Here is a 24,366-nt window from a genome sequence, read left to right as displayed (position 1 = left end):
CTGAAATCAGCACGACTTAATGCCTAAATAAATCTGCATGTGATTGTGATTGTACGATTTCCTTGAGTTGTCCATTGGGTTGTATTGAACAAGACATGCTCAAAGCAGACCCACTGAACTTAATGGACCTAAACTAGGAGTGGGCATTAATTTTAGTGGGTCTACTTTGAGTACGACTAAGCTGGATACGAAATATATCAAATGCATTCTCCTTTTTTGTAATCTTTAAAACAACCATAAGGTAGACCAGTATTATTGTTGCAGATGGGGCAACTGAGATGTAAGGCCCTCTAGTGAGTACATGGCAGGTGCAAGATTTTTTTAAAAAGAAAAAAGGACACCCAGAGACCCCATTTCAGACTAGTTTGCAGGGTTGTAGTCCCCACTGAAAAACTATTCCACACCCACTTGCTTGGGAGTAAGCCCCATTGAAATTAACATGATTATCATCTTAATGCACATTTGGGGTTGTGCTGTTACACCGCAATCCAATATGCATCTACTTGGAAGTAAATACCGATGAGTTCAAGGGGGCTTACTCCCATGTAAGTGGGGGCCCTTTTTGGTTAATAGGAATTTCAGAAAAGTGCCACTGCAGCCCTCCATATAGATGGACTATGCAGAGGCGGAGCTGCCTGCTCCGGCACCCAGAGCGGCACACATGCTGTGCACCTGGGAGCGGGGTGAGCTGCTCAGGGGGTGGGACGGTGATGTAACCCCCCCAGGATAACACCTGGGGCAGACCGCACCCACCGCACCCCTTTCCTCCACCAGTGGGACTACGGCTCCCATCAGACATAGCCCTCTGTGCTGATGGTTGGGGATGATGGGAGTTGGAGTCTCAAATCTCTGGAAGGCCCGAGCTTGGGGAAGGCAGACTTCTTGGACAGGACCCAAGCCATTCCAGTCCAGGAAGCTTGCCAGCAGGGCATAAAACAACCAGCCATGAAAGGTAGACTGCTTTGGAAACTGGAGGTTCCATTTGGACTTCTGGGGAAGAAAGATGGCAGACTAAGTTATCAGCTACTGGTGATCCAATTGGCAGAGATAATTATGCGGTGGTCAGAGGTAATCAAGGCATAATTCCCTTTTGAAATAAGAGAGGAAAGCTCAGTGTCTTGGAAGAAGACGACAGCACACTGGAGACAAGGACGTTTTAGGGTTTTTTATTTTTCAAAAAATCTTTATTAAACATATTTCACAAAATTATACAACAATATAATATATTACAATTTATATCCCATCCCATACAACAAAAAATAAAAAAGAATGCAATACATTTAAAAAGACCTAAAGTAGACTTCTGAATGTTCTCAAAAAAACTGAATTACTCTTGTTATATTTTACACAGTTTCCAACTATTCTCGAAAGTGGCACCGGCCCTGTGGAACGTCCTCCCACCAGATGTCAAAGAGAAAAATAACTACCAAACTTTTAGAAGACATCTGAAGGCAGCCCTGTTTAGGGAAGCTTTTAATGTTTAATAGGTTATTGTATTTTAGTGTTTTGTTGGAAGCCGCCCAGAGTGGCTGGGGAAACCCAGCTAGATAGGCGAGGTATAAATATATTATTATTATTTTCATAAATCTTTTTGATAAAGAAAAAGAAAGAAAATTTAAATAGAAACAATAAATTTACTTATATTATATGTACATTGCAAGACTCATTCAAGATCTGCCAGGAGGTTTTTGCTGTCACAGTACTTTTTAAGATATTCCTTGAATATAATCCATTCTTGATTTACTTTTTGCTTCTAATACCCTCTTACCCTCCCTGTCATTTTTGCCATTTGCAGATATTCTAATAGTTTAACTTGCCATTCTGATTTTGTAGGTGTAATTTCATTTTCCCAATACGTTGCAATTAAAATTCTGGCTGCGGATGTTGCATACATAAAGAGAGGTCTTACTTCTTTTTTTATTTCAGTTGGCATTATCCCTAATAAGAAGGCTTCTGGTCATTTTGTGAATGGGATTTTTAACATCTTTTTTAGTTCGTTATTTATAACGTCCCAAAACTTCCTAATTTTTCCACATTCCCTCCACATATGCATAAATGACCCTCTCCCCTCTTTACATCTCCAACAATTTTCCAATCTACTCTTATACATTTTGTGTTTTTTTAAAATCATATTTATTAAAGTTTCCAAAAAAATAGAAAAAAGACATAAAAAAGAAAAGAAAAAAAAGAATATTTAAAACCTTATTTTCATTAACATCTTTCCAAGACTTCCCCACCCCTCCCCCTATTGTATTCCATTTCCATTAGATTAATCCCACAAGTTTTTTCCCCAAATTTAAAGCTTATTATATTTAGCCCAATATTCAATTTAATTCGTCTTATATAATCCCTTTCCCTTAAAAATACCTTCTTTCAACATTTAATTTTTTTTTTCCTCCCCAAGGACGACCCCAATTCCCTTCCACGAATTCCCCTTTTTGATACACACAAAAATTAAAAGAAAAAAAAAAAAAGAAGATTCTTAATATAGTTTTACACCCTTTGGATTCCAAATCTCCCTCCCCCTCCCCCCTTTCCCGGTGTCGATCCCCAATACCCATCAATCTAACTGCTATCAGCCTGGAGGCCTCACGTCCATGTCTGAATCTCTCTCAGCTCCACCTTGCCGGTTTTCTTGGTAATCTTTAACATCATACGCCCAATCTTAAAAAAGTTCTATCTCAAGAAAGTCCATTTTTCTTCCATCCAGACCTCTATATTTAAGAGTAAAACTCAACTTCTGCTTCTTAATCCTTTTAAGTCTGAATGTCCCAAATGTTCTAACTTCCAGCTTAGTCCAATTCTTGTTTTTTTTTATGTCCCCCCTAGCAGGCTTTTGGCCTTCCTTGATCTTTACAATAATGTGGCTCCTCCTTCATTCTCTTCCAAATCGTCATGGATCCCTTGTTCTCTTTCCTCAAATTTCTTTCCCTGTTGCGCTGCAAAAACATTAGTTCAAAAACTTCTGGTTCCTCTACAGAGGTGTTATTTGTTCAGGAACAAAAACTTACGTCAAGTCCCTTCCGTTCTTCAATAGATAAATCTATTGTCTCCTTTAGTGTAAAAACCTCTGTAGACATAATAATGTTTCATTTTTGCAGCTTTCCCAGGAGATAAAATAGTCCAGTCCCATTCCATGAGTATTTTTCCACTTACAGCCATTCTTGTAATGTCCAAAAGCCCCTCTAGGGGGATTATGGTAACTTAGTTTCCTTCCAAATCAAACCCAAAAGTCCAGCTAACTTGTATTCCTTATTTTCAACAATTTATATCCAAATTGTAACAAATCTAACCAGCAAAGTCATCGTAACAAAGTTCTCTTTTTGTTCTCCAACTTTGACAGCTACTTTGACAGCTGTCAAAATCTCTATATCTCTTCACCAGGCTCTCTCACAGATCTCTCCCGGTTCCCGGGGGGGGGGGTTGCATTTTAGCTCATCCACTCTTCTCCTCCAGCACAGTTACTTGTAATTTCCCACCGTGAAATTAATAGCTTTTATCAATAAAAAAGAGCGAGCTCTTCTCTCGACCTTAGTTGTCAGATCCTTGCTTTAAATTGTCTACAATAGGGGGGGGGACTTCCTTTTTGCGCCTCCCCCGCTCATACCGAATTCAAAAAAAACAAAAAACATTTTCCCTTTTAGGTCCAATTTCCAGATTACTCACGGGTTGTTATTTTAAGTCCAGATTTTCAAAGAAGAAGTCAGCGCTCTCCGTCGAATGGCATGCGGCTTCGCTCGGCAGGGGAAGTGGAGGACTCATAGCACCACGCCACCCCCCATCCCCCGCTCCGGAGCCTTTAAAAAGGCTCCTTCGCGGGTCGGGGGGCGCAAACGGTGCCCGCCGAGTCACCAAGTCCATGGGCATCCGCGCCCATGGTTTTTGAGGGTCCCCGCGTCGCCGGCGCGACGGGACCCGACCCCTGCCGAGCAGGCTCCCTCCGGAGCTCGGAGGGAGTCCGCCATTCGGCGCTGGCGCCAACCCGGAAGTACTCTTATACATTTTGGCCAGTCTGGCTGTAGTGAGGTGTCACCAATATAACATTTTCATAATATTTTCTCTTAAATTATAGCACGCTGTGAACCTGACATCTTCTTTCCATAGTCTCTCCCATTGGTTCATATAGATATTATGGCCAAGGTCTTGGGCCCAACTTACCATTCCACTTTTCACTTCTTCTTCTTTAGTTTCCCACTCGAGTAGATTATACTTTGGAGATTATATTTTGGAGATATGCTTACTTTTGGCTTGTACTAATTCTTTTTCTAGTATTGATGTTTCTTTTTCAAATCCTGTTTGTCTATCAATGATCCACCTCTTGTTTATTTGAAAGTATTGTAGCCAATCCGTCGCATACCTTCTAATTTCATCAATTTTTTTCAGGTTAAAATTATTGTTATTTTCCTCTAATAGCATTCTATACGTTGCCCAATCACCTTGTGCATTTTTTCTTTTTACTGCCGTGGCCTCTATCAGGGAGGTGCACAAGGGGATTTTAGGTTCCAGTATTCTCTTATATTTGTCCCAGATTTTATAGTGATTTCTAATAATATGGTTTAGAAACCCCTTGTGTACCTTAACTTTCTCCTAAACCATATACATATGCCAACCAAACCTGTTGTTGAAGCCCTCTAAATCTAATAAATCTGTGTCTTTAAGTATGATCTACTCTCTAATCCATGACAGCCCAGTTGCAGCATGGTATACTGTATTTTTCGCTCTATAAGACGCACCAGACCATAAGATGCACCTAGTTTTTGGAGGAGGAAAACAAGAAAAAAAATATTCTGAATCCCAGAAGCCAGAACAGCAAGAGGGATCCCTCTTGCTGTTCTGGCTTCTGGGATAGCTGCGCAGCCTCCATTCGCTCCATAAGACGCACACACATTTGCCCTTACTTTTTAGGAGCGAAAAGGTGCGTCTTATATAGCAAAAAATACGGTAATTCAAGATCAGGTAGAGCAAAACCCCGCTCTCCCTCTGGTCAATAAGAATTAGATGTTTTATTCTTGGCCTTTTACCATTCCATTTAACCTTGCAATGGCCCTTCTCCAGTTTTGAAAACAATTCATACCGCCTAAAATGGGAATGGTTTGAAATTAAAAAAATCATTTTTGGTAAAACATTCATCTTAACTGCCAATATCCTACCCCAAAGGGAGAGGTGAAGTTTGCTCCAGATTTCCAAATTTTTCTTAATTTCATTCTATGATTTCTTGATACAAGTCTATGCATTTAGCTGAGAACCAAACTCCTAGGTATTTTACTTTATTCTTAATCTCTAGACGTGTGCTTTCTTGTAAATCTTTCTTCTCCTCTAAGCTCATGTTCTTAATCAATGAATTAGTATTTTATAGTTTAATCTAAATCCTGCTTGTTTTTGGAAGCCACGCACAGTGGCTGGGGAAGCCCAGCCAGATCGGCGGGGTATAAATAAATTATTATTATTATTATTATTATTAGAGGCAGCCTTGCCTTGTGCCTTTTCTAATCTCTATATTTTCTGTGGTAATGCCATTAATAATCAATCTTGCTTTTTGATTTGTATAGATGGCCTCAATTCCTCTCTCAAATCTCTCTCCCAGACCCATTAATTTTATCTGTTTTTTTATAAAACACCAAGAAATGTTATCAAAGGCCTTTTCAGCGTCTATTAGCATTAAGGCCATTTGTTTATCATTTCTAAATTCCAGATATTCTAAAATATCAATAATATTTCTGGTGTTCTGTTGGAATTGCTTCCCTGAGGCAAGGAAGTTTCCAGGGGGTGGGTGAACGTCTTGAGCAAGGAACTTTCCATGGGGCCCACCCTTTCAGGGCACCAGGTCAGCAAACCTCCTTCTTTTAACAATTTTTAAGACTGGAAGCAAATAAAAATGGGATTTTCTGTCTGCCAGTTAATTGCTACTCAGAAAAGAAATGGGCTGCTGGGAGATGATAAAGCACGTATTAACAGGCATGAGAATGAACCAAAACGCTTAAAGTCTGAACCTGCTTTAAATCTTCAACATATATTGTCTATAACTCTCCATTGCGAGCATGCTTGTTTGTTATGAAAAGCAAAACTGTGTTTGATTCCTGTGTGAAAGGAATGTGTAAGCAGACACAAGTTCTTGGAAGCAGAGACTCCCAAAGGGTGTGTGACTAAACAGAATTTGGTAAAAATAATGTGTGGATTTTTTTTACAATGGCTACTAGATGAACAGCTGTCAGAATTAAGAGTCTAGATACGTGGAATTCTGAGGGAGATCAAACTGGAGATATTTCAGATGGCAGAAAGCGCGGGATCTGCCCGAGGAGATTTGGATCAATTTCTGCCTGCACGTGAGGCAGCAGCAGGTGATGGTGTGGACTGCCTGGGGGACTGGAAAGACAAAGGAAGCTGTTGAGATGCCTGAAGAGAGAAATAATAATAATAATAATAATAATAATAATAATAATAATAATAATAATAATTTTTATTTATACCCCGCCCTCCCCAGCCAAGGCCAGGCTCACGGCAGCTAACAAGCAATAATAAAAACAAGTTGAATGAATACAAACTTAAAAACAAGATTAAAATACATTAAAATATTGAAAATGCAGCCTCATCACAGGAGGAGAAAGGAAAAAGAAAGAGGGGGAGGGAATCAAACTGATTCTAAGCCAAAGGCCACCGGGAGCCAGTGCAGCTGGAAAAGCACTGGGTGAATATGCTCCCATGGCAAAGACCCCGTGAGGAGCCTCGCTGCAGCAGTCTGCACCTGCTGGAGTTTCTGGGACAGCTTCAAGGGCAGCCCCGCGTAGAGTGAATTGCAGTAGTCAAGCCTGGAGGTGACCGTCGCATGGATCACTGTGGCCAGGGCGGGGCGGGAAAGGTAAGGGACCAACTGCTTGATGCGGCGAAGGTGAAAAAATGTCGCCTTGGCTGTTGCTGTAACCTGCGCCTCCATGGAAAGGGAGGCGTCAAGGATTACACCCAAACTCTTAACGGAAGGCAATGGCACTAATTGGGCCCCCGCAAGAGAAGGGAGTTGGTCTCTCATCCCCATGCCACCCCGACCCAGCCATAGGACCTCTGTCTTTGAAGGATTTAGTTTCAATTGGCTCCCATGAAACCATCCAGCCACAGCTTCCAAGCATCTGGTCAGTGTATCCGGGGCCGAGTCGGTGTGGCCGTCCATCAGCAGATAGAGCTGAGTGTCATCAGCATATTGGTGACAGCCCAGCCCAAAGCTCCGGACAGTCTGGGCAAGGGGGCGCATAAAGATGTTAAAAAGCATTGGGGAGAGGATTGCACCCTGCGGCACTTGCCACACCAAGGAGTGGTGCAACGACATCTCCCTCCCTAGCGCCACCCTCTGTCCCCGACCAGAGATAAAAGAGCACAGCCATTTATGGGCTTTGCCCTGTATCCCCATGTTGGTGAGGCGGTGGTCCAGAAGATCATGATTGACCATGTCAAAGGCTGCTGACAAATCTAAAAGAATCAGCCTTCCTGACCCACCTCGATCGTTGTCTACGGAAATCATCTGTTAGGGCAACCAGAGCTGTCCTGGTCCCGAAACCAGGACAGAACCCGGACTGAAATGGATCTAAAGCCGATGTTTCCTCCATAAACCTACCAAGCTGTTCAGCAACTGCTCTCTCAATTACCTTACCCAGATATGGAAGATTTGAAACTGGGCGGTAATTGGATAGGTCTAAAGGATCTAGTGAAGTTTTCTTTAAGAGTGGAAACACCACTGCTTCCTTCAGTTCCCCTGGGAATGTCCCCGTGCCAAGGGACAAATTGATAATTTCAACCAGGGGGGCCGTGCAACATCTGGACACGCCCTAATCAGCCAAGATGGGCACGGATCGAGAAGGCAGGTGGTAGGCCTATCAGCTTGGAGGAATCTATCCACATCAGCAGGGAGTATCTGATCGAAATGGTCCAACACTGGACCCGAAGACAATTGAGGGGCCTCCAGTTCAGTCACTGTATCTAAATTGGCAGGGAGGTCACGGCAGAGCAACAGGACTTTCTCCGCAAAAAGGCTCGCAAATGCCTCACAGCTGTGGGTCGAATTTGTGCTTAAATTTGCTTGTCCTCCTAAGGACATTATAAATGGATTGATGACCAGAAACTCCAAGAGACAAGCAGAGATGGACTTGAAGAAAGGTTCCAGGGCACAAGTGGAAGTGAGCACAGGACGAAAAGCCTCGAAGGTTGTGGTGGTTGCTGTGGGAAAATATGGGATGAAGCAGGATTATCTTGGAGTGTATACCTTGAATAAAGGTAAAGGGACCCCTGACCATTAGGTCCAGTCATGGCCGACTCTGGGGTTGCGGCGCTCGTCTCGCTTTATTGGCCCAGGGAGCTGGCGTACAGCTTCCGGGTCATGTGGCCAGCACGACTAAGCCGCTTCTGGCGAACCAGAGCAGCGCATGGAAACGCCATTTACCTTCCCGCCAGAGAAGGTACCTATTGATCTACTTGCACTTTGACATGCTTTCAAACTGCTAGGTTGGCAGGCGCTGGGACCGAGCAACGGGAGCTCACCCCATTGCGGGGATTCGAACTGCCGACCTTCAGATCGGCAAGCCCTAGGCTCTGTGGTTTAACCCACAGTGCCACCCACGTCCCTTATACCTTGAATACTTTAAATAATTGTTATAGATACAATTGGCAGACAGATAACCTGAGTGCACTCTTTTCATTTTTGTTTTTTCTTGCTTTTTTTCTCTTGCCTTTCTGTGGTCTTTAATCTTTGCTTGGTCTATGTTAATTATATATATATATATTTATGCTTTGCTTTTTGGCATTTTCTTTCTTGGACTAATGAAGAGACACCCCAGAAGGTGGTGGGTGGAAGATGAGGGGCCTTGCATGACAGGAAGTGTGCAGAGGATCTCCCAGGTGGGAGGCTGGCGGAAGGGGGGGAGAGCTCCCTCGTGTGTGTGGAATGAGGGTCAAGATACCATTATGGCAGAGGACCTTGAGCTTCTTTCTTCTCTTCTTTTTCTGTTACTTTATTCTTCTCTCTTGCTTCTCTTCTATTTATTTTCTTGGCTCAGAGTTCTCTTTATGGAAAACTCTCAATAAAGCTGACTTTAAAAGTCCAGGAAACGAGGCTCCCTTTGGAGAGCATTGCCAAAATGCCGGCAGCTGTCACTGCACCTTGTGGCAGCAGATTCCATCTCTTCCTTATGGCTGGTGGGAGCAGAGAAGGAGAGAATTGCAGACAATGTGGGCGTCTCTCCTGTTTGCATGCCTCACTAAGGTGACACACACATGGAATCTAAACCACACCTGTGGATTGAAGGTGGGGTTTGGAGTAGGCTGACACTCCCGTGAATCAGGGCAGGGGAAAAGGAGAAGTCATGTTTGAGCTCAGAGGCAAGAGCTGCCTTGTTTCCCACTGAAAAGCGAGGTGGGTGGTGATCCGTGCCAGATGGGTTTGAAAAGGTGGCCTAGGATCATAACCACAGCCAATTTATTGGTGCGCTGCATTTCCCACAAATCCATTTTGCTCACAGCAGTTCAAATCCAGTTTGGTAGTTTTGAACTTCTGAGCTTTGCTTATGGGAGACAAAATAAACATGCTGAATTTAGATCACTCTAGGGCACTGGAAAAATTCCCTATGCAAATCTCCCTAGTTTGCATAGGATTCTCTTCTGGAAAGTTTAAAGTCAAAATGTTCTGGGAAATCTACATCACATCACGGAACCTACTTTATTGTGAGAGTTATCTAACACAGTCCGTATATTTCATGTTCCAAAGTTCAATTGTCTTTTACAACCACTGCTGACCCCACTGGGCGTGGTAATCCAGTCAGGGAAAAAGGGAGGCAGACTATGTTTAGGGCACCTTTTCTAGCTCCTCCCCCTTTTCAGGGTGAGCAGAGTGGATCCTAAATAGGGCTGCTCAGTCATGGATACAGCTGCTGAGCTGTATTATATACAGCTGCCACTCCAATTGGAGAACAGCCTTCACCAAAAGTGTCATGGACTTTGAAGACATGCAAACTCGGGACGAAAGGGAGAAACGTGCTAAGAGCAAGGCAAACCCTCACCGTGATCAACTCCTGCCCAGAAACCTGTGTCCCCACTGTGAAAGGTAGCCAAGGGGTCATCCAGACCAAACTCCGGCAGTTTTAGAAATCCCCCGCCCCGCCATGGCCATCAGTGAAACCTTTGCGGCTGTGTGAGTGCAGGGGGAGGGAGCAGAGGGCCCCTCCAAGTGTCAGTGTGCTACAACTCCCATGAACTCAGGCCAGCATGGCCGACTGTCAGGGATGGTGGGAGTTGTGGTGCAGCAACATCTCGAGGTCTCTGGAGCTTGACCCAAACTCTGCTTTCTGTTCTGTAAGATGTTCTTTTTCTGCTGAAGAAAGGCAGGAATCGTAAGCAGGGGTGGGGGTGGGGGGTGTCATGAGGCCAGCTCCATAACTGCTTCCTGGGCTGCCACAATGGATTATATAACCTCCGGTCAGCAGTGAGGGAGGACGTGAACTCCTAGGGAAGCAAGATCCTGTTTACTTGCACGCAAGTGCCAGGAGGAAAGGGAAAGGACAGCAGGAAAGCAGTGAGTCCCAGCAGCTTCTCAGCACATGGTTTAAAAGCGGGGGGGGGGGGGCAGTAGACAGAGAGGCCCCTTCCCACCCTCTGGTGTCTTATGTGGGCATATGCCTGGCCTGCCTTCCCAAAAGGCAAATGCTCTTGTTGTCGTCTTCCTTGGGAGGAAATGAATGGCGGATGGTGAATAAGGTCAGCATTACAGTGCATCCCATCTGTAGTAATGCTGGGCCACACCCACCTTCCCCACCTGTCCTACAATCCAGCGGGACCCGGCTAGGAGAGGGAAGTGGTGCCACAGCATTTACTTTTTCAGGACAAAACACAACAGAAGGGGTAGTTGCTGCCACCACTCCCTTGTCTGGGGATAGCCCAGAAGATTAACCCAAGGGAGAAGGTTACTCTTCCTTGTTACCGGATGCCCCCACCCTGCATTGCTTTACCACAAATCGCAGGCAGAAATTCAACAGGTTCAGTAGGAGGCTAAGTGAGACTTTGGATTCAAACTTTCCCCAGAAAGGCACACAGAACAAAATAGGAAAATCCTTTTTTAAAAGTTATTTAAAAAACAAGATTAAACATACTTAAAAGTAGGCACATCTCTTATGTGGTTCAAACAAGAAAATAACATTGTAAAGCATCGCTAGCTAAACGTACCGTATTTTTCGTTCTATAGGATGCACTTTTCCCCCTTCAAAAATGAAGGGGAAATGTGTGCGTCCTATGGAGCGAAAGCAGGCTCCCTGGCTTCAGCGATAGCAACGCGAAGCCTCCAAAGCCTGCGCTCCAGAGGCTTCGCGTTGCTTTCGCTGAAGCCAGGAGAGTCTGGTCTTTGAGGCTGGTGGTGGGGGAAAGCAGCGCTTCCCTCCACCGCCAGCCCCACAGGCTCAGGGGGCAGCGGGAAGGCGCATGACGCCTTCGCGCTACTCCCCGAACTGGTTTGGAGGCTGGCAGTAGGGGAAAGCAGCGCTCGGTCAAAAAGCCCACAGGAGCCGCACGCTCTTTAAAGGGTGCGCGGCTCCTGTGGGCTTTTGTGGGAGATGGGGGCATTCCCCCACTTCCCGCAAAAGCAAGCAGAAGCCACACGCTCTTTAAAGGCTGCGTGGCCTCTGAGGGCTTTTCTATGGGGGGGGGGGAATTCACCCACTTCCCGCAAAAGCAAGCAGAAGCCACACGCTCTTTAAAGGCTGTGCGGCTTCTGTGGGCTTTTCTACGAGGTGGGGGATTTCCCCCACCTTGCAGAAAAGCCCGCAGGAGCCATGCAGCCTTTAAAGAGTGCACCGCTCTTGGGGGCCGAGTCAGTCCCTTCTCCTTCCTGTGGGCTTTTATGGGAGATGGGGGAATTCCCCCACCTCCCCCAATAGCAGGGAGAAGGTCTGGGAGAAGTGCACAGGCTGCCTGCAGCCTGTCCGCTGCTCCCAGAGCTGGGGGGGGGGGGTCATATTTTTTTCCTTCATTTCCCCCTCTGAAAACTAGGTGTGCCCTATGGTCAGATGCGCCCTATAGAGCGAAAAATACGGTACTTACAAAAGGAGAACACAAGAAAAGTTAAGACAGTTCATAAAGTTCTCGGCTGAATCCGCATCTCAAGAAGACAACAGGAATTCTTCACCACAAAGAACACACATATGAATGACCACTGCCGACAAGGTGGTGAATCTGGCAGAAGGGTGGATGGATGTTGCCCGCTTGCCGGCTCCTTTCCTAAGGTTTTTATCCTTAAAACCCCACGTGTAATCAGACCCCCAAGGACCAATCAGAATTTCTAATTAATTCAAAATTTACCAGTGGTCACCGAGTTGGATAATAACTCAGCTTGTGACAGCTGAAGCTTGTTTGTACTCAAAACCTTGGGATCAAAGGGTTCCTCCCAAACTTCTCAGAGACACAGCAGATCCTCCTTTCTCCTGTAATGAGGCTTGATAGCCCTTATTCACACAGGGACAGCTCTTAGTAACCAGGTGTTAAATCACCACTAATCAACTGGAAGTTTTCCTCCCTGCAGATGCATGAGATAAGTATTCATACGCCCAGAGCCAGTTAGTCTACAGTTTTAAAGCAACAGACGTATATTTCCCATAAATCATTTGGCCTTTGGTTTTCCCACAGTGCTTTTCTTCAGCTTGACCAAAGTTTGCCTACTAAAAGTTCCTAACTTCACTACACCATATTTTATTATAATTACCGTATTCACTTATCACCTGCCCTTCACCCTACTGCCCAGGGTCTGCTGCAGCATTAAAACGCAATATTAAAAACAGGAACACCATTTCAGATAAAATCACAGTGGACTTTGCTACCAAACACTGCCATTTTGTCCTCACCTACAACCACTTCAAATTTGGAGATGACCTGTTCCTCCAGATCAGCGGCACAGCAATGGGCACCCGCATGGCCCCCCAGTATGCCAACATCTTCATGGCAGATTTGGAACAACACTTCCTAAACTCCTACCCACTCAAACCTCTCTTGTACCTATGATACATTGACAATTTTTTAAATTATCTGAACACATGGTCAGCAGACCCTGGACACCTTCCACCAGACATTCAGTGACCTGGTCTATGCAAGAAATATATTTTCTGGACACTACTATAAAAATACAGGATGGGTGCATAGACTCCACCGTATACTGAAAACCAACTGACCGACAAACATATCTACATGCTTCCAGCTACCATCCCAAACATACCAAACAATCAATTGTATATAGCCAGGCTCTATGATACAGCTGCATCTGTTCCAACTCTACAGACACGGATTCTCACCTAAGAGATCTACAGCAAACCTTTTTGGAACTAAAATACCCGCCTGATGAAGTTGAACAGATAAAAAAAAGCCAGACTGAAAGCTAGAGAGAACTCGCTGCAAGACAGACCCAAAAGAGAAAATAACAGAACACCACTAGTTATCATGTACAGCTCCCAAGTTAAAACAGTTCAACTCATCATCAGAGATTTGCAACCTCTCCTAGACAACAACAGTTCTCTTTCTCAAGCTCTGGGAGGAAAGACCTTTCATTGCCTACAGACAGCCACCCAATCTTAAACAATCTTAAACAATAATACAGCAACCAGGCTTAACATGGACACTGGTACCAGAGCCTGCAATAAACCTAGATGCCAACTTTGCTGCCACATAAACCCAGACAACACCATCACTGGACCCAACAACATCAAACATACCATCTCAGGACTATTTACTTGCTCATCTTCCAACATTGTGTATGCCACCAAATGCCAGCACGCCCTACAGCTCTCTATATTGGACAAACAGGCCAAGCCCACGCCAAATCTGACATCAGGAATCACAAGACAGAGAAGCCAGTAGGAGAACACTTCAACCTCCCAGGACATTCAATACAGGAACTCAAAGCAGCTGTCTTATTATAAAATAATTTCAGAAATAGACTTGAAAGAGAAGTTACTGAATTACAACTTATTACTAAACATGGACCATAAAGAAGGCTGATCGCCAAAGAATTGATGCTTTTGAATTATGGTGCTGGAGGAGACTCTTGAGAGTCCCATGGACTGCAAGAAGATCAAACATATCCATTCTTCAGGAAATCAGCCCTGAGTGCTCACTGGAAGGACAGATCATGAAGCTGAGGCTCCAATACTTTGGCCACCTCATGAAAAGACCCTGATGTTGGGAAAGATTGAGGGCACAAGGAGAAGGGGACGACAGAGGACGAGATGGTTGGACGGTGTTCTCGAAGCTACAAACATGAGTCTGACCAAACTGCGGGAGGCAGTGGAAGACAGGAGTGCCTGGCGTGCTCTGGTCCATGGGGTCACGAAGAGTCGGACACGACTAAACGACTAAACAACAACAACTAAACATGGGTGGCACTGTGGTCTAAACCACAGAGCCTAGGGCTTGCTGATCAGAAGGTCAGCAGTTTGAATCCCCGCGATGGAGTGAGCTCCTGTTGTTCGGTCCCAGCTCCTAGCAGTTCGAAAGCACGTCAAAGTGCAAGTAGATAAATAGGTACTGCTCCGGTGGGAAGGTAAACGGCATTTCCATGCGCTGTCTGGTGACTTCTGTTTCAGTGCATCTCAAGAAGTGTGCATGCACACGAAAGCTTTTACCCAGAACAAACTTAGTTGGTCTCTAAGGTGCTGCTGGACAATTTTTTAATTTATTATTATTAAAACAGTTTAAAAGAACAACTTGAAGCCATAAAAGTAAGGCCTGTCCTCAGGTGCCCAAGGCCAGGGTGAGAAGCCGTCTGCAGCACCCTCCAGAATCTGTCACTGTGAAGGCACCAGACTCACTTCTGTGGGTCCCACAGTTCAGGGGCCACCACAGAGAAGGCCCTTTCCCAGCCCGCTCCCACTCCCTGGAGCCAGTGAGGGTGGGAGAATTCACCACCCCTGGGAGAGCAAGCCTATGCGTTCAGTGGGCTTTTGGGGTATTGCAGGATTCTATTTCAGACCTCTTCTATATCATCTTCTCTTCTCTGCCATTCTTCTCCTAGGACAGGGCTGGGGAACCTGTGGCCTTCCAGATGGTTCTGGCCTCCCATCAGCCCAAGCCAGCATGCTTAGTGGTCAGGGAGGATGGGAATTCTGGCCCAGCAACATCTGAAGCAGTTCCCCACCCATCTGAGGTTGACAGTTTGTAAAGAAGGGCAGGACGTGGGTATTTCCAACCACATATTCTCTTGGCATCTTGCTAATGTACCGTATTTTTTGCTCTATAAGACGCACCAGACCACAAGGCGCACCTAGTTCTTGGAGGAGGAAAACAAGAAAAAAAATATTCTGAATCCCAGAAGCCAGAACAGCAAGAGGGATCGCTGCACAGCGAACCCTCTTGCTGTTCTGGCTTCTGGGATAGCTGCGCAGCCTGCATTCACTCCATAAGACGCACACACATTTCCCCTTATTTTTTAGGAGGGAAAAAGTGAGTCTTATAGAGCAAAAAATACGGTAAACAGTGACATGCTGGTGAATTAATAGAATTAATAGAGGTAGAGGGTATCCTAGTGGCCATCCAGTCTGGCCCCTTTCTTCAATGCAGGAATCCTGCAACTGCAGCATCCCAGACAGGAGGCCATCCAGCCAAGGAGAGGCTCCCCAACCCTGACTATTAGGAGCTGGATTGGTCTTACTCCCAGGTAAGTAGGGTTAGGGGTAGGATCATTGCTTTTACAATGGTGCAATTGGGTAAGCTTAAGCTCTGGGTTTGATGGGGTGTATCCAAATACCTTAGATCATGATACCCATTTATGCCAATGGGCCTATTCTAAGTACAACTAGCATTGGATGCAGCCCAATGAACTTAGATGGTGGCTTTTCAACTGTGATCTGTATTATGTCAGCTCCCAGCCCTGCTGCCTTTGTGGGGGCTTTTCTACCCCTGCTACCACCTGGGACAGGGGCCTGCCTCAAAGTCCTATACTCAGGAAAGACCAGGAGGCAGGAAAAGTCATGGTTTCCTGAAGTGAGGCAACATTCTGTTGGCACATGGGAAGCGTCGAGAGTATGCAGAATCTTGCTGAATCTTTTTGTCTAGACACTTATTTTTGACATTTAGCTGCTTATTTTTGGAATAGTTTCATTTTGTTCTCCTTCAGACTGGCAGAGGAAGGATTTGAGGAGCAAATTAAGCTTGTCTACGTAGGGATTTGGGGGCTGGATTAATTTGGAATTGGTCTGATTATCTGCTTTCTGTTCACTGAAAAACCCCCAAGTCCCTGTGAAGATAACAAGAGTTGGAATAAAGACAGGCAAGATTCAGTCCAGAGAAGATTTGGCTGAAGAAAGTAGCTGGAGAGGAGAGCCTAATGCCCAAGAATTTTTAACCAGGTCAGGAAGGGTGTTGCCCCAAATGAGACTGAAGGGCAGCCAAGATTGGGCAGAACATCCTCCACGGAAGAAAATAAGGACGTCCTCCTGGCACTCCTGTTCCCACACCAAGGATCACTCTGCAAGCCCCATTCTCTTCACAGTTAAACCTAATTGAAGGCTTGGTGGCTTTGCTGTGCCTCCACAATGGAAGGCAGACAGGCTTCTGAACCCCAGGTGCTGGAAGCCGCAGGAGGGGAGAGTTGCTCTGGTGCTCAGATCCCGCTTGCGGGTTTCCTTTGGAGGCATCTGGCTGGCCCCTGTGAGAACAGGCGAGTGGACAAGGTGGGGCATCCACAAGACTGCATCATAAGATGGCAATCTTTTCTTATTTGTGAGTTAAGTACTTGGGAATAAGGTAAAGGTAAAGGTACCCCTGCACGTACGGGCCAGTCTTGACAGACTCTGGGGTTGTGCTCCCATCTCACTCAAGAGGCCGCTAGGTTGGCAGGCGCTGGGACCGAGCAGCAGGAGCGCACCCCGCTGCGGGGATTCGAACCGCCGACCTTTCGATCGGCAAGCCCTAGGCGCTGAGGCTTTTACCCACAGCGCCACCCACGTCCCTACGTACTTGGGAATAAGTACCATCAAACTCAGAGGATTGTGCTGCACAGTTACCTGGTTTGCAGTCTTCAAAATCTAACTACCTAATACCAATAATTTCGAGACAGAATAAATTCGCTGGTGCAAATGCAGATGCAATGGCAATAGTGGCACAAGTTTTGCAAGCAGATGTGAACGGGTGCATGCAGTGAGAAAGTACAAAACCCAATCAATTATAGATGGGGAGTACGTTGCAAATGACAGCAGGTGGCCTGGTTTCTGCACTCTTCCAATGCTATCCCTTCTTTTTGTGCCCAGAAGATGCGGTTTTATGCCTGAGTAAGTCCGAAGGGTGGCCACTGTGCAGCAGCGAGAGCAGAAGGCAGTCCGCTGTGCCTGCCTCGTGTATTAGGCAGTTCATCTGAATTATTTATTGCCAAAAACTGGGTTATTTCTTCATTTGCATTAGCGTGAGGTGGCAGCTGGATAGTGAGGACTCTTGGCTTCATTCTTTATAGATTCAGAACCTTGCGAACACGAGGAGAGTCCTGCTGAAGTCCATAGTGGCTAACGGGATGCCTCTTGCTTGCTTGGGGGCTGGCCTAAGACATTTTGTTGCCTGAAGCAAAGGATAAGATGGTGCCTTCCTCTCCTTCTGCATGCATCTTCTTACGAGACCAGCAGTTAAATTTTATTTGTGATTATGGGGCAACATCTTCCACTGTACCTGAGGGTTGCAGACTTGCTTAGGGGCCCCAGAGCAAGCTACTTGAGGGGACCCTGGGAAAATGGAGATGGCTACGGCCCCCAGATTCTCATTCTGTCTAATGGTAGGGCCAGCCTTGTTCTTGGCCTTGTCTCAGACCAATAGTCCTTTTCACTCGGGTGGCATTGATGTTAGCCAGCCTTCCAAGCTTGGTGGATGAGTCTCTCCCCAGTTATAAGTCATGGTAATCTGAGCAAATAAAGAACCATCTCCCTATCTCATGCTGGAACTGCTTCTTCTTTTTTTTTAAATGATATTTATTAAAAGTTTAACAGTTACAGAAAAAAGAAAAGAAGACAATAAAAAATTACAATACTTCAAAAATAAAAAAACACAATAAAAAACAGTACAACAAAACAATAAGAAAAACAAAAACATTTAAAAACAAAAACATTTACAAACACATCCAGTATTTCCATATCTTTGTCTTTCATTTACTTGTTTCATCGACCTCCTCACACCTCCCTTTTTTGTATTCTAATTCAATTAGCTATTTCAGCAAATCCTTTCCATCTTTCTCAGTTTCTGTTCTATAATTTAACACAATTTGACCTTAAATTTTACACTTTGACCCATTAACAATCCATTTTTACTTAATTCTTTATAACCTTTCTGCTAAAACCATGTAACTTCATTCCAGCATCCTTCTAGCATTCATTAATTTTACAATGTTTCTGTAAATATACTTTAAATTTTTCCAGTCTTCTTCCACCGACTCTTCTCCCTGGTCTCGGATTCTGCCAGTCATTTCCGCCAACTCCATATAGTCCATCAGCTTCATCTGCCATTCTTCCCTGGTGGGTAGATCTTGTGTCTTCCAGTGCTTTGCGATGAGTACTCTTGCTGCTGTTGTAGCATACATAAAAAAGGTTCTATCCTTCTTTGGCACCAATTGGCCGACCATGCCCAGGAGAAAGGCCTCTGGTTTCTTCAGGAAGGTATATTTAAATACCTTTTTCATTTCAATATAAATCATCTCCCAGAAGTTCTTAATCCTTGGGCATGTCCACCAAAGGTGAAAGAATGTACCTTCAGTCTCCTTACATTTCCAACATTTGTTATCAGGCAAATGGTAAATTTTTGCAAGCTTGACTGGTGTTATGTACCACCTATAGATCATTTTCATTAAATTCTCTCTTAAGGCATTACATGCCGTAAACTTCATTCCTGTGGTCCATAACAGTTCCCAGTCAGCCATCATAATGTTATGTCCAACATCTTGTGCCCATTTAATCATAGCAGATATCACCGTTTCATCCTGAGTATTCCATTTCAACAGCAAGTTATACATTCTTGACAAATTCTTGACTTTGGGATTTAACAGTTCTGTTTCCAATTTTGATTTTTCCACCTGGAAGCCTAGTTATCCAAATTATATGCCTCCATTAGTTGATAATAATGAAGCCAGTCTCGCACTCTATTTTTTAATTTTTCAAAACTCTGCAGTTTTAGTCTATCTCCCTCTTGCTCCAGAATTTCCCAATACTTCGGCCATTTGGCCTCCATATTGAGTTTTTTTCTGAGCCTTTGCTTCCATTGGTGACAGCCATCTCGGGGTTTTATTTTCTAACAGATCTTTGTATCTTATCCAGACATTAAACAGTGCTTTCCTAACAATATGGTTTTTAAACGCTTTATGTGCTTTAACCTTGTCATACCACAGATATGCATGCCAACCAAATACATTGTTAAAACCTTCCAAATCCAACACGTCTGTATTTTCAAGAAGCATCCATTCTTTCAGCCAACAAAAAGCGGCTGATTCATAATAAAGTTTAAGGTCTGGCAGGGCAAATCCACCTCTTTCTTTAGCATCAGTTAATATCTTAAATTTTATACGAGGCTTCTTGCCCTGCCAGACAAATCTAGAGATATCTCTCTGCCACTTCTTGAAACAGTCCATTTTGTCCAAAATTTGCAATGTTTGAAACAAAAACAGCATTCTTGGCAATACATTCATTTTTATCACAGCAATTCGACCTAACAACGATAACTTCAAATTTGACCATATTTCTAAGTCCTTTTTCACTTCAGTCCAACATTTTTCATAATTATCTTTAAATAAATTCACATTCTTAGCGGTCATATTAACCCCTAAATATTTCACTTTCTTAACCAGTGTTAATCCTGTCTCCTTCTGAAACTTATCTCTCTCGATCTCAGTTAGATTTTTCTCTAAGACCTTAGTTTTCATCTTGTTCAACTTAAAACCTGCTACCTGGCCAAATTCTTGAATCAATTCCAGTACTCTTTTAGTACTAGATTCTGGCTCCTGTAAAGTCAGTAACAAATCGTCAGCAAATGCTTTCAGTTTGTACTGTTTGGCTCCCACTTGTATACCTTTTACCAATAGGTCCTTTCTAATCATATTTAACAAAACCTCCAGGACCGATATGAAAAGCAATGGAGAAATTGGGCAACCTTGTCGTGTTCCCTTCTCAATCTTAAATTCTTCCGTCACTACGTTATTCACAATTAATTTAGCCTTCTGTTCTGAGTAAATTGCACCTATACCATTTCCAAAAGCTTGACCAACCCCCATCCGCTGTAAATTCTTCTTCATAAAACTCCAAGAAATGTTGTCAAAGACTTTCTCTGCGTCCACAAATATCAAAACTGCTTTAGTATTAATCTTCACTTATAATTTTTCTAAAATATTAATTATATTCCTCGTATTGTCAGACAAGTGTCTGCCCGGGAGAAAACCCACTTGATCTTTATGAATTTCTTCTGTTAACACCTTTTTAAATCTTCTAGCCAAAATGTCTGCAAAAATTTTATAATCCACATTAAGCAGTGATATGGGGCGGTAGTTCTTAAGCTGTGTCTTTTCAGTCTCTGATTTTGGTATAAGTGTAATATATGCTTCTTTCCACGACTCTGGTGCCTTTTTCCCTTCTGATATTTCATTACAGACTTCTTTTAAAGGTTGTATTAACCATTCTTTCAAAGATCTGTAGTATCTTGTAGTCAGTCCGCCCGGTCCTGGGGATTTACCCAATTGCATATTCTGGATGGCCCCTTCTACTTCCTGTTCTGTTATTTTATAATTCAACATTAACTTATTTTCCTGGGAATTTTTTTGTAGTCCATTAATTTTCAAAAATTTGTCGATGTCCATTTCTTGCTGCATCTCCAGTGTATATAGTTTTTTTTTAAAATACCTCTGGAAGCACTTTCTAATTTCTACTGGATTCTGAACATTCTTTCCTTCCACTTCTAAATTCGTAATAGTGTTAAGTTTCTGTCTTTTTTTCATTTGCCAAGCCAACAGTTTTCCGCACTTGTTTGCCGATTCAAATGTCTTTTGTCTCATCTGTTTAATCTTCCATTCTATTTCCTGATTCATCATTTTCATATATTGTACTTGATATAACTTTATCTCTTTTAAAATCTGCGACTTTGGTTTCACCCTCAGTTTCTTCTCTCCTTCCTTTATTTTTTCCAGGATTCTATCTTTTTTCTCATTTTGAATTCTCTTCTTAATTGCATTCTGTTGTATCAAGAATCCTCTTTACTTGCATCCCAAATTACTCTTTTTTCCACAGTGGTATTCAAATTTATCTCAAAGTAGTCTCTCAAAGTTTTTTGGGCCTTCTTAATGAATTCTTCATTCCTAAACAAAGTATCATTCATCCTCCATCTAAAGGAACCAATTGGCGTCAATTTCATTTCCATCTTCATGGCATTATGATCGGAGCAGGTTTTAGGGCAAATTTCCACTTTGTTAGTCTTCGGAGCCAGTCCTCTCGTTACCCAAACTTGGTCAATTCTTGTCCATGTCATTTTAGCCTCAGAGAAAAAGGTTCCCTCTCTTCCCAGGGGGTTCTTCGTTCTCCAAATATCAACTAAATCCATATTTTCAGTCATGTTAAAGAAAGTTTTTGGTAGTCTTCCATCCTTGGTGACTACCTGTCTCTGTGCCTTGTCCATATTTGTAGACACCACACCATTCATATCTCCCATCAAAATCATATTGTAATCCATATAGTCCATCAGAGTCTCATGTAGCTTCTTAAAAAATTCCGATTTTCTTTCATTTGGTGCATAAATACCTACTATCAAGAATTTTTCTCCTTGCGTTTGAATTTCAATTGCAACAAATCTTCCTTGATCATCTTTAAATCTGAATTTTGGTGATAGGCTCTCCTTTGCATAGAGGACCACTCCTCTTTTTTTTACTTTATCCGATGAAATAAATTCTTGGCCTAATCTTTTATTATTCAATAACTTCCTGTGTAGCCTTATCATGTGTGTTTCTTGTAAACAAATCAAGTCCAAATGCTCTTTTTTCAATAAATGAAATACTCTCCGCCTTTTTTGGGGGGAGTTCAGTCCATTCACATTCCAACTCAGAACCTGCAGCGCCATCATGTGGTTACTTTGGTACCCCCCCAACTGCCGCCAAAGCTTGCTCCTCTTCTGCTGGTGGTAGTGATGGCACGTTCACGGGGGGGTCCAATCCAAAGGATAATGTCGATATGTCCAGCGTTCCTCTGTTTGGTGATCTTCTCTCCAATGTTCTTTGCTTTGATCCTCTATCTGATGATCTTCTGTCTAATATGGAACTGCTTCTTTAATATACCCCAAAAGAGAGCATGAGAGATGTTTCCTGTATGAGCTTCATCCATTTCCATATATCTGGTGATATTTCTGGGCTGTGTGTGCTTAAAGAAATACTAGAAAATATATTGGCATGCTCACCCCACTTCTCCTAGCTAGCTTGATTAATTAACTGCTTGATTGTAAAAAAACAAAAAAAGCAGTTTACAGAAAAGATATGTTTGAGCAGACCACATATAGGATTCCACTGTTAGTAAACTTTAGATCAACCACAGTTTTCTAGTTTAGATACAACAGGAAACTATAGTTAACTGTAGCTTCCTGGCTTTTTTGCTTGCGTGGGCAAATGCACAAAGCTTGTTTATATCAAAGGTTATTGATATGACAATCCAAATGTGGCCCCTCTCTGACTTTCCCAGTCTGTCTTGCTTGAGGTCAAACTGCACTTTTAATTATTTATTTCCACACTTAAGAACTAGATTGCATCATGCTTAGCTTGGAGAAGGGGGACAGTGATTTTAAGGAAGATATAAGGAAGTCAAGAAGTCAAAGCAAGATCAGAACACAGAGCAGTCTTTTTGCAACCTTCTGGTTCCAAAATTAACTTAAGCCAACAAGAAACCCTGACCTGTTAAGGCCATGGTAAATATTGTGGTAATCATTACTACCTTGGAATGTGAGACAGTTTATTTGAGATGGTTAGGTAGAACTGAAATGGTTTGCATTAGCGTAAAATAAGAATCAGGACGACTGAGAGCAGGTTTGTAAAGGTAAAGGTACCCCTGCCCGTACGGGCCAGTCTTGACCGGCTCTAGGGTTGTGCGCCCATCTCACTCAAGAGGCCGGGGGCCAGCGCTGTCCGGAGACACTTCCGGGTCACGTGGCCAGCGTGACATTGCTGCTCTGGCGAGCCAGCGCAGCACACGGAAACACCGTTTACCTTCCTGCTAGTAAGCGGTCCCTATTTATCTACTTGCACCCAGGGGCGCTTTCGAACTGCTAGGTTGGCAGGCGCTGGGACCGAACAACGGGAGCGCACCCCACCGCGGGGATTCGAACCGCCGACCTTTCGATCGGCAAGCCCTAGGCGCTGAGGCTTTTACCCACAGCGCCACCCACGTCCCTGAGAGCAGGTTTAGGCACCAGTAAAAAATAAAATAAAAAATGGGCCCCTCAGCAAGGGCGGAATGGCTAATTTTCATTTTTTTTACAAGGCTATAAAATAAATGTGCACTTTTATTTTTATGTTAAGAATAGATATAATATTTGTACTTGTTGAGAATATTAAGATCCTAATAACTAATATCAATAATATCAACACCCCCATGATTGTAGTCAAACAAACCTTATACTTTAAATGTTAAACTTGTACGTGTAACACAACACAATGTGCACTATACAACTTTGCTGCATTTGCACAGTGTTCACTTAGAAAAACATACAAATGCAACTGTGCATAGTAAGATGTGTCTGGGCTGTCACACTGTCAAAGTGCAGAATCAGATATCTGTATTGAGTTGAAAATGCTTGGTTCACAGCACAAGTTTACAAGAATGTTACTCTGGATTGTGCATGCATTGGACATTAACTGTATATTCTGTTGAGAATTACATAAAACATGCCAGATAGTCAGGCACCAGAAAATTGTACCAGGTCCCCACACCCCGCTCTCATTGGCCCTGATAAAAATGTGCCAGGTATCCACTTGCAATGTTTCTCAACCTTGGGTCCCCAGCTGTTGCTGGACTACAACTCCCATCATCCCTAGCTAGCAGGACCAGTGGTAGGAGATGATGAGAGTTGTCATCCAACAACAGTTGGGGACCCAAATTTGAGAAACGCTGATAGAGGGATTAATACCCAGTTTATTCTGCAGCCACTGAGCGTGCTCAGTCTCATTGGACTGTTTTCAGACTGTGTTCTCATTTCTGCTTCTGTAAACCTCAGGTTTCCTTTGGGCCTGGGTGTTCATCAGTTTTGTTGAATTAATTAAACTAAATAGCTTTAATTGGATTTTGAATAAATGTGCAATTAATTGTTACTGGTCTGAATTTTACTGTGTTAATATCTTCCTTAGTGGGTCATGCAAACTGCTATTCT

At 43.5% G+C, this 24,366-nt stretch overlaps 1 protein-coding gene and 1 pseudogene across 6 annotated transcripts in view; both read left to right on the top strand.

Annotated features, from left to right (window-relative positions):
* Positions 1-24,366, top strand: part of SNX33 (sorting nexin 33) — a 132,891-nt gene that overhangs the window by 23,554 nt on the left and 84,971 nt on the right. Inside the window, exon 2 of one of the 6 annotated variants that reach the window (XM_028705958.2) lies at positions 1,352-11,515. The exons of the other annotated variants lie outside the window; for them this stretch is intronic. Within the exon in view, the coding sequence (XP_028561791.1) occupies positions 1,352-1,449 (98 nt within the window). The 3' untranslated portion in view covers positions 1,450-11,515. Of the gene's footprint in view, positions 1-1,351; positions 11,516-24,366 lie in introns of those variants that run through there. 6 annotated transcript variants of the gene reach the window in all.
* On the top strand, positions 11,558-24,307 carry LOC144325434 (uncharacterized; annotated as a pseudogene).

This window comes from Podarcis muralis, chromosome 14, assembly GCF_964188315.1.
Source record: "Podarcis muralis chromosome 14, rPodMur119.hap1.1, whole genome shotgun sequence".
NCBI classification, from domain to species: domain Eukaryota; kingdom Metazoa; phylum Chordata; class Lepidosauria; order Squamata; family Lacertidae; genus Podarcis; species Podarcis muralis.
Note: the sequence above shows the minus strand (reverse complement) of the source record. Positions and strands in the feature narration are given on the sequence as shown.